Source organism: Opisthorchis viverrini, assembly GCF_000715545.1.
Source record: "Opisthorchis viverrini unplaced genomic scaffold opera_v5_257, whole genome shotgun sequence".
NCBI classification, from domain to species: domain Eukaryota; kingdom Metazoa; phylum Platyhelminthes; class Trematoda; order Opisthorchiida; family Opisthorchiidae; genus Opisthorchis; species Opisthorchis viverrini.
In genome coordinates, this window is record NW_008751913.1 from 500,037 (window position 1) to 511,094 (window position 11,058).

The following is an 11,058-nucleotide window of genomic DNA, read 5'->3' on the forward strand; positions in this document are numbered from 1 at the left end:
ACTTGTGGGACCAGATGTTTCGTGGGCCAGTTCAAGTTCAGAGGTCGCACAAGTTTCTTTTGGATGCAAAGTTGCGGATCCAGCAGTCGGATTCCTATCGTCTCTGCGATCGATAGTAGTCTGGATCGTACCAGTCGCGATCCGTTCAGAGGTACCTGGTATATGATGGTGAAGGCTTGCTCCTTGTCTGTGACATGACAGGTTTCGGCCAAGTGTGCTGCAATCGCGCTTGAGCCTGGTTTCTTTCCACTACCACTCAGAGATACGGGATTGTGTTCTCGTGTTCTGTCCAACAAATGCCTTGTTGTACGACCAACGTATGATGCTCAGCACGACCATACGAATGAGTACACACAAAAGCTGGCGGTAGAACGTGGCAATTTGTCTTCCAAGCAGAATCCGATAGTGGGGCTGGAGTTGAAGCTCAAAGATAGATTAGCGGCCAAGTATGTCGTATCCACGGAGTTTCTAAGCCTTCTGGTGATTAATTCAGCAACCGAGTCACCTTTGAATGGAAGCCTCATGTATACGGGCTTTTTCCCTGATGGTAGACCTCTGCAGACTAACCGTTTTCAAACTTTTCATTTTCTCCGAGCCCTTTTTTAACGAGAGCCATAAATGAGTGGGAAACCCTGAAGGTCTTATTAATCATCCAACTTTTTTATCGACGTTAATAGGTACTTAGTAACAGCTTATAGTGAATACAAGTTCTGCTCTATGTGCTAGATGGACCCGCAATGCTGTTTGCGTCTTCCCAAAAACGCTAGTTTTATTCAAGGTTCTCGTTCGTTGTACGGATGATCTGACCGTTCATCTAGCTAGGCTGTTTTAACATGCTGATGCTTTTGTTTTCCGTTCCGCTGTTTCCCTCCTATTCGACATTGATCATTTTGACGAATTTTTGGTGCGATGTTCTCAACTGAATTCAAGTCTTCCAATCCCGTAAAAACGAATTATATATTACTCCTCGTATGATCGCGGCGTTGTTATGCATTCCCTATCTGTAACTTCTCCAATTACCTAGGACTGAGTTCCCTCCACTTTAGTTTGGACGTGAATACACTCGTCAAGACAGAAAATTCTCCTCCCTAATGGGGCCACGCCAATTTTTTTGTCCTTCACGTGTAACTTAGTGTACTCTTCTTCGTTCCCCATGGCTCCTCAAGAAGGGCTTTTGTCTTTTCAAACAAGACCGGATAATTATTTCCGTTTCCACACTCCTTGTCTTCTTTTAAACATGTTCTTCCATGTCTGTTCACGATTTCTTTGAATTTCTCAATGACGCACCTCTTCCCTCGGATCTCTTCAACTCGATATTGCAGTCGTACTATGAATGGCTTCATACATTTGCACACCCGTACTTCCCCGTGCAAAAATTCATTTATTCGGTGTTCAGTACGTCACACCACTCAAATTCTCAAAGTCGGATTTTATACTACCTTTTCCAGTTTTCCGTGTTTTCTGTTTCGCAGTTTTTTTTACCAACCATTTTTGTAATGAAAATACCCGGTATTCTGTCACTTGGACAGGACTTATTTGAACGTATATTTTTGTCATATATAATCGAGTAACCTTTGCAGGTAAGCTACGTGTTCATCCATGGCTCACTCGTAGCGCTGCATGCGACTCCTGTCTCCATGGAATTGGTACTCATCAGTACTAATATCCTGGTGGTTTTTCTGCCCCGTCACAGCAGTCACGGTCAGCTTACTCAGACAACTCATTCCCGACCGGTCTTTTGATATCGCGTTGTCTTTGGACGGACAAAACAACATCCCAGGGCAAACTGACGCAATCAACACCGCTGTCGCCGTACCATCCAGGGTCTTGGGAAGTTCCGGCATCCATTGTGAGCTCGCGCGCCCAAGCTGCTGTCGTTAACCGTCAGCCAGTTGACCATCACTTTACAATGAGACCCACACGAGTACACCGCTTATTTGTATTTTCTAATCAGACATATCTTTACTTTTCCAACAATGCCGGATGTCGAGAATAGATTTACTTGGTTTGCAGTAGTGTGCGCCATTGGGTTAGCCGGGATGTTTCCTTACCTAAACTTTAATAGTAAAACCTAAAATTTGTATGAATTTGTTGTATAAAGAAGGCATTTTTTGGATTAGAGGCATCCACGAAATACCTGTAATGGTGGTCCCAAAATCAATTATTTACCCGACTACTGGGTCTGAAAATGAACTATAAATAAGTATGCATAAGTATGCATTTTTTTCAGTTGCATCGTTTCCGTGTATTGGAAACTCCCGCTTGTGGCTCATCTGCTTTGTTAGTTTAATTGATCAAACACCTTTACCACTGATTATCTTTCATAGTTTTATTTAGGATGACTCAAGATCCTAATGTGACCGAATAGGCTGCATCGACTTGCGTTTGTTTAACAGTCAGATTACCCCACTGTATACTTTGTCCGACCTTCCCACTGAAACATCAATGATTCGATCGTCATACTTTGGTTGAGTGCCCAGCGATAAACTTCAAGAACGGTTACAAATGGTCAAACTTCAGTTGGGTACTGATTTCACATCGAACCTAACTGACACGTACCGAACGGTCCAGAGTGTACAGCCGTCTTTACACGGCTGTGTCCACTAGTCCTTATCTCAAACCATCATTTACAAATTTTTCAACGGTTCACCAGCTTTGCGTGTACAAAATCTACCACCTTTACAATTCCGGATTGTCGATTGATGTGTAATATACACGCCCGGTGATCCATTCACTACCATTATGGATCTGACATTCTCACGTACTATCGGCTCAAGAAGATAGCTGTACCGTAGATCGATGTTCAACCGCACTCACTTTAGCTTGATGGATATCAGCGATCGGAGCATATCAGGAAGGTCAGCTTCCTAAAAGCAACCACTGAATGCCAGGAATCTACGGAGACTCTCAGCTCCGCTGGGTGTTGACCAGACAGACAACGCCTCCTCAATATGCAGCACGTCACAGCCTTGCATCAAATCCAGACAGCGCGAGTCAGCGTTGATCAAGGACAGACAACGCCTCCGCAATATGCAGCACGTCGCTGCCTCGTACTAAAGCCAGACCGCGTGCGTCAGCATTGGACGAAGTTCAGACAGTATCCTTCCAATAAAATGCTTGAGGCCGTTGTACTTTTCGCACTCGTACGCACTCGCGCTATCGCAACCAGTTTGTTGGAATATAGCTATTGTGTTCCCTTCCGTGAGCCTTTTTCTCTCCTACACTGGGCACTGGAGCGGGTCAGCAGCAGATACCACAGACCGGCGAATCAGCAGATATAACAGAGCACTATATGCAACACAGTATAACTGAGTAAACTGACTTGCAACCACGCAACTTGACTGCTAAACGCGTAGAAAATCCCAAGAATTATGAATATCTCTTTCTGTTTGTATCATTCAGTAATTGTCACAAGAGTTCTTTGAATTTCTTCATATTCTTTAAGTTTTGATTGCGCGCACAGTAGGTACCTCCCATTTCTTGGGTAGTTTAAGAATACTTCATTCTCTTCGGTATATCTGACGATAGTGTAGTGGTATACAAGGATGTACAAAGCTCTCAGAACCATTAATCGTTGTCTTTGTCCCATTTTAGCCACTCAAGCCTCTGATAGTTTTCGCGTTTATGAACCTGCTTTTTCCCTCCCCCCACCATCGCCTTTCAGCTACTCCAGTTTGGAAATGTACGATAAGGCTGTTGAAGAGTGGACAACTGTGGTAAATATGGACCCCAGCGATGAACACAAACAGGGTTTGCAAATGGCCAAAAGAGAACTGGCTCGGTCGAAGGAAATAAACTACTACAAAGTACTTGGTGTAAAGAAAAATGCGTCGTCAGACGAAATCAAACAGGCCTATAAAAAACTAGCTCTCCAGCATCATCCAGGTGAGCTTTTTCTCTTAGATTTGAGTACTTTCATGATTTCTTCGAAGTGTCAGAGCCAACATCTCTTGCAGCCTGTCATGTTGTGTACATCATGGGTCGTGGACTACGACAGCAAAGGATTGGTGTTGAACACTGATTATGTGCTTCAAATGCGTGCATGTTGTCCTCAACTGGCTTATTTAGTTACAAATAGCTTCTTTTCGGTGCACTCTTGCAGGGAATTAGCCCCAACAAGAGAGCACTCATTAACTCGAGCTGATACAGATGTTTCTTGGTGAGCGGAAATCGCCCAAGCGAAAAACTTCATTCTCTTAAGCTTCATTATGATTCTATGAATGAGTGCTTCCGTGTAAAGAAGGTCCGGGTTAGACAGCTACAGGTTGTTTTCCGGCACCTCACGGGGTTGGCAAACATCACGCCGCTTTTTCAACGTCCCCCCTGTTCTACCCAACATTCACTGCTCATTGAGTGGTCCTCAATCCAGAATGCGGAAACACAAGGTCTGTTATACGTAAGGTTACCTTCACATCAGCCACATTCTGCGAGGTCTGACACCTTTTTGGACGTACCGAATTTCCAGTCTAATTCGAATGGGTCAGATGCCATGTTCCTGCATTGTCTGGTGAACTCAGTGGCTAAGTTGCAAGACTACTAACCAGAAGATCTCTGGTTCGAACCGAACCATGGTTTTTTGATTCGTCCTGTCCACCATCTGGCAACCTCGAAGCATTCTTTCCTACATATGAACAGCAATTTCGGAAAAACAACTGATGTGGGTTGGACCCTTTTGAATATATTGTACAACGATGCTCACAGAAAGTCAGTTCTAGCGCTGTCGTAGGTTTCCTACTCCGGGGTTTTCAGAGTTCAGACTCGAATAGGGATGTCATTCAGTTGAATCCATTGTATTCCCATTGTGATAGACTGGGGCTTGCAGTACCGATGAGCCTGAATTACGTCACACCCACCTAGCGTTCTTGAAGCAATCGTGCTCTGACGCAATTTGGCTTATACGCTGGTACTTTTAAAAACAGCACTCCTCACACCACCATAAGCCTGCCACACCACAGGGCTAATTCCGTTGAGGCATGTCATGCGGAGGCGGATATGGAAACAGTTAAACTCAATGTTGTCGGCCCCTGGTAGACTCATGACCAGAATTGTGAAGACGTCTAGCCAAAATCACATCCCGATGGTGCGCACACACACAAGCGTAAAGTTTTTGCGCACGCAGATAGATGGCGACGCTATGGCTACGGCGATCCATTGAACCAAAGCCCACCCCCAAGACTCGCAATTTCGCTCCAAGTTTTCTCGATTCAAATGCATGAGTGCTGGCCATCGTTCAGCTGTAGCACCCTTTCGGTGCCTAACTGTCATGCCACCAGAGGGCTGGGATACTGCCAGGTTGTCCAAGCCTAGATAGAGGCAGTCCGGAGGTAGAGGTTGGATTCGAACCACGAACCTTCCGGTCAGTACATTCGTGTTCTAACTACTGAGTCATATCGTCCATACGTAACATTTCTCGCTTACAAGTACGAAACGTGTGAATCTTTTTCGCCTATTCGTTTGTATGCATGAAGGGAACCGAACGCACGAAGGAGAAGCTGTTTTGGGCGACCATTTTTAACAAACTTCCCATACAGTTCCCATACCTTTCAATCCGCTTGAGCTTGGCGTGTTTCCATAGTGGATCGGAAAACCTTTTCATCAGCGTGAAGTCGTCTTGTGTGGTTGGCAGGGAATTCGTTACTGATTACCAACTGGATGCGAAAATCCCCTCGCCAAAGCTATCCGATTTTTCGATGAACGATGACATCACAGTCATCGGAATCGAAACGTGGGGCCAATTTCGGAGTACATGATAGAATTATTCGAATACACACGTTGAACTCAATGTATTCAGTTCACCAACTGCTTCAGAATACTGAAAAGCATAGAGAATGCTAATCATGTCCACAAAATCTTACGTCATTCTACGTTGTCTGCCAAAAAAGCACATACTTAACAACATGTATGTTCTTGGAGGTCGGTTGAATGTGCAGGAAGTTGGGTTGCCCCTTGACTGTGTACTTTACGGGACTTTTTCGTTGGAGGCTTTCTGTCATTTTGACCCGTTGGACAGTGTGCATGCTAGGAAAACGGAGGTCTACCTGCACAATTTCACCTCGCCTCAACGAACTTAGCCACTAGAATTAACTGGATATTTCCCCGGATCCGGGTAAAGAGGTGGTGATATCAGCCCAGTTTGAATTCATTTCTGACGATGAAGCAGTTAGAAAACTCGTCTAACATTCAGATCTGTCAGTTTCTTAGTTGCCAAGCGCGGCCCTGTAAAACTTAGGGAGAAGCGACTTCGGACGAGCGCGTGTTCGGAATCTACAAATATGTTCCAAAACGGCAGTCAGTTATTGATCCGCGCCATGGATAGCTGATGGCAGTGCGATCAATTTGGGTTCATAGCTGGCACGCCGCTGAAGGACACCTTGTGTCCGGACGACTTTGGCTATTTCGGAAATTAGCACTGCATGAAAACAGCCTGCGGTCAGCACACTTCTGAGGATACCAGCCCCTGCATATCGTGCCGGAGTAGTCTCTAGAGGTGTGCAGCTGGAAGCTATTGGGGTGTGATGGGGGTGTTAGCTCAACAACAGTGCTTGCATCTTGAATCCTTGTTTCTGATACACAGTACACATCAATGCCAAACGACACCAGCGTGAGATTGAAAGCAGCTTATTGTCCTGTTTGTTTCAGAGTATGGACATTAAAGGCAGCTAGATAGACTGGGTGTCGAGGCTTGAAAATTTATTTCGAGATGCCTGAGGATGTTAGCTCCTCCTCTGGTTGACGTGCAGATGTTTCTGGCAGTACGAACGTCTTTCGTGCTAGCTTAGGTGACTTCCTTACACATGCGCTAAAATCAGAATCGGTGACTTCAAGTCAAGTGTCATCCCCTATTTCTCGTGATCCTGTGGGAGGATCTGAAAAGTACCAAGTCTATGATCTGAGTGCATTACCTTTGAGGGGGATGCAGGTTGCTTTTCAGAATCCACCGTCAAGACGTATTCTGCCTTTTTATAAGTTCACTAGACTTAGTTTTTCCGCGACTTTCAAAAAACGGCTAGCTCGCCTTGCTCTCAGGCGGAGAAAACGGGTGAACGCGGGTTCTTCTCCGAACCCCCAACTATTTTTCGACCACATTCCGAAATTAAAGGGAAATTTATCTTCTTGCGGTGGAGTTATTTGAACTTTCTTCCAACTATGGGGTCGAACAGATTGGCTCTAGCAGATACATATGCGGTATGAACATTAAGAAGAAAGTGGTTTCAGCATGTGGCTAGGAGACGTTTTATCTGCCCACGAAAATTGCGGTGGAGGCCTTTGCCTCAGAGAAGCAAATGTTCGATCCCAATTTTTTGAGGTTGCAGTAACGGACGTGGGTTTCTGACCCACTTAAACACCAAAGCTTATGTTCATTCAATGATATTTTTTTCTTTTACACACTGTTCGTATCTGGATGAACTAGAAATGACCCGTGTTTCAGTGTCCGCACTGTTACGTAGTAGCTCGAATGATTTTTCTGGTTCTGTTATAGACTGACACTGTGACAGCTGCAGTTTACCATACGGGCCCAACCCAGACAGGATAAACTGGCCCGCAGAACACCGTTTTCTTAATTTTCAGCTAGATGAAGTGATACCTTTTTCTTCTACTGTGGACTGAGCTTACCTTTCTCCCTCTGTATAGACCGCCACACGCATGCAGACGATGCAACAAGACAAGAACAAGAACAAAAGTTCAAGGAAGTCGGAGAAGCGTACAGTGTGTTATCAGACCCACAAAAGCGCCATCAGTATGACAGTGGCATGTACTCGGCCAGCGGTTTCGACGCAAGTACGTTACTTCTCGAATTTTGCACGGTCATTTGTAATCACCCCCCGCAATGATGTACCGCCTTTAGTCCTTACCCCCCCCCCCAATCGGATTCAAATGTGAAGTAAATAGTTATTGATGTTACATTTGATCTACTTGTGAGTAGATAGAAATTCCACGATATTCCTGAATCTTTTGGAAATTTCGTTTTATTTTCAATGTGGACACTTCAACCTTTGAAATAATATGACCAAGTCTTCTTGATAAATCGAATTTTGTTCACCGTTGAAGCGTGACACATACGAGGGCGCGAGTCATCCGGAAAACATTGGATGCTACTGCAAAAACACATTGTCATTTGCCCTTCGTAACAACACCCAAGCACAATTGAGGTGAAACTAGCACTGATGTGATTTTCGGAACTATGTTTCTCCTCCTTTTCGACTATTTTGAGCTCCTCGCCAGCAACAGACCTGACTTATCATAACGTATGGGTCATGTGCCGCTCTGTGAGCTAGTTAATTGGTTGGTCAACAATCGCGAGACGGGAGCCAGGAATGCGTCAGATAGACAATGTGTATAGGCAACTCGTCGTGCTGAAGCGTGCTTCTGACGCAGAGAATACTAGAAAGTGCCTTTCTTCGTGGTGCCCCCTATCAAAGTGATTATTCTATGAAGGTTCGAATTAACTCCCATCGAAGGGGATATTGATGCCCCTTTTGATTCATCTTGGACTGGGTTCATAGGCGTTGTTATAAAACGAGAGCTTATAATGGCCACTACTGTGTTCATTTCCACAGGTTTATGGAAGGACTAGTCGGTGTAGTCAGCAAGAAAACCCCAGGAGGGTGGTTTGGGCGGACTGATTGAAAGTGAAGCTCTTCAGAGTTATCCGCGATGATAGTAACAATAATATATGACTCCTGATTTACTGGTATTTTTTCATTGATTTCAGGCAAAGTTCAAGCGAGGAATTTATTTACTCAGGTCTTCCCGAACTTCAATACCAGTGGTTCGACCGTGCACTTTTGCTTCTCTTGATCTCTGGAGAAAGGCAGGACCATGTTAATTCATCTACTTATATGTACTGGAGTTGCCCCGTACTCTCTCTCTCTCGTGCTCCGCCACCTTATAGCCAGTGTTGCACCTTTTTATCCTGTTCTAGCAGTCTTTCTGGCAGTTTTCAAGGACTTGCAGAAACTGAACAAAGTAAATGCACAATTTGACTCTGTAAACTTACTGTAGATTTCGTTTTCATCTTCGTTGGAATCATTTGTATGCGCCGGGTATTTAAATTCATTTCGCTTCTTTTGAATCTTGCCATTCTGGTTCTTGGAACAACGTCGGGTTGGTTCTGTACTGGAAACTTCATTTGCAGCGCATAATGGACACGCATTTCGTCGTCAACTCAGGTACTTATCTGGGTTTGGAGAACTGCGAACAGATCGCAACTGAAGAATAGTATTGCTGATGTTCGATAGACAGTTGTGGTTCTGTCCCGAATTAAAAACATGATCTTAATGTTTCGATGGCATTTTGAAAAATGAGGTATGGTTATTCCGTAGTCTTTTTTGTGCGGGATTCTTGAAGATTGACAGACAGGCAAACGATTTTCTACGCTATCCTTTGGGAGCGAGATGGCTCAGCGATTAGAGCGCGAATTCACTGGCCGGAAGGTCCGTGATTCGACCTAGGCCTCTGAAAGTCGACTTCACCTGTCTAAACTTCGGCAACCTGGCAGTATCTCAGCCCTCATGCCTTCATCGAGTGTATGGCAGCTAGGCATCGCCAGGATGTTACAGCTGAACAACTATCGATCACCCATTATCCTCTGTAAACTCACATTGTAGAGCACGGTTTTCCTCCAGGCCAGTTTACATGGTGTCCGACTAATCTTAATTAGAATTCGCACTTGAACCGAATGCTTTGGATAAAGAAGCAACGTAAAACGATTAATAGGGAGTGGGTTTTAAGCGTTTTTGGAATTGGATTGGCTCATGCTGATTCAATTTGTCTGCCAGTATATCGTGAGCCAGTTGCATTCTTAGATATTACCTTTCGTGTTGTGCGCGTTTACAGCGACCGTTCGCAGATATGATACCAGAGCTTGTTTGTTGCATACTACTGCCTGCATATGCCCTTCTTGTGATTCGCTGTTATTATTAGTCTTACCTACTGGTGCCGCCGCTGATATCCAACGCAAAAAACCTATAGGAGTAGGTAGAGTATTGTCGCGTTCATCTCTTTCTTCGAGCTCAAGGCCATTTCTCTTGACGACCAGTGAATAGCAGCGGGCGTTCACGAATTACGAAGATTTCGTTTTGTTTCAGAAGTAGACTTATTGCTTAGACAGCTGTTTGCGGAAGTGTTTATTATCCAGCGATTTATTTAACAAATTACGCTTCACACATCTTGGTTTTGAAAAGACCTGACTTATTTGAATCACCCCTAGCTTCAACAGCTGCACGAATCCACTGGACACCCTTCCGATCCATGCTTGCAGTTAATCGGTTGGGAAGAGTGGGAACTGATCTATAAGTAATTATTTCAGTGAATTTACTAGTGATCCGGCTTTAGCTTCAGGCACGAATTCATCAAGCCTTTTAAGTCAGCTACAGCGTTGGTTAAATCTTTTTTAAGTAGGCGGAGGCTCAACCTATTACAATGTCTTATCAATCACATCAAGGCTTACCGACAGAATTTACCGCCTCCCTCGGGGCAATACAGTTTCAGTTCTGAGACATTGTCAATTTTAGCAGCTGAATTTGTATTGGCCAGAGGAAGATTTGCATAAGTTCATGCAGAATTACGCTTTTTCAACCGTCGTATCATGTGAAAAGCAAACGAATTGTCGTAAATAAATTCCTTTCCATACTTGAATTTCCTCTAGATCTGGGGTAATCAGCGGGTCGGTCACGTGATGCTTTGGTTAACAGCCGTTACTGTTAACCACAACACAGCAAACCACTCTTAAACGCAGAGAAGTCGTCAATTCGCGATTCCTAGATTATCATGATCATTGTGGGTTGTCTGCCAAGTTGATGGAAACAACCAGAATCGGAAGAGATTCCTAGCTTAATGGTTCCTTGATATGAACCATGAAATCACTTGGAACGCAACAAAGCCATCAGCCTTTTCTAAGTCTGTCAGATCTGGATGAACATATAAATGCTGCAATCATCGGGTTGGATTAATTTAATAGTAACTTGCGGGGCAAAACCTGCTTCTGCTTAGGAATCTCTACGGTCCGAATGCTCGTTGTTCAAACTGAACATCGGTTACCTTACATCGATCCTGGCT

General features: G+C 44.4%; 1 protein-coding gene across 1 annotated transcript in view; it reads left to right on the plus strand.

Annotated features, from left to right (window-relative positions):
• The window catches only part of T265_14764 (hypothetical protein), a gene marked incomplete at both ends in the record, with an annotated part of 16,112 nt that extends 7,056 nt beyond the window's left edge, over positions 1-9,056 (plus strand). The window contains 3 exons of the mRNA XM_009175117.1: positions 3,665-3,885; positions 7,633-7,779; positions 8,714-9,056. Coding sequence (XP_009173381.1) covers positions 3,665-3,885; positions 7,633-7,779; positions 8,714-8,799 — 454 coding nt within the window. The remainder of the gene's footprint in view (positions 1-3,664; positions 3,886-7,632; positions 7,780-8,713) is intronic.
• Between the last annotated feature and the right edge of the window lie 2,002 nt (positions 9,057-11,058).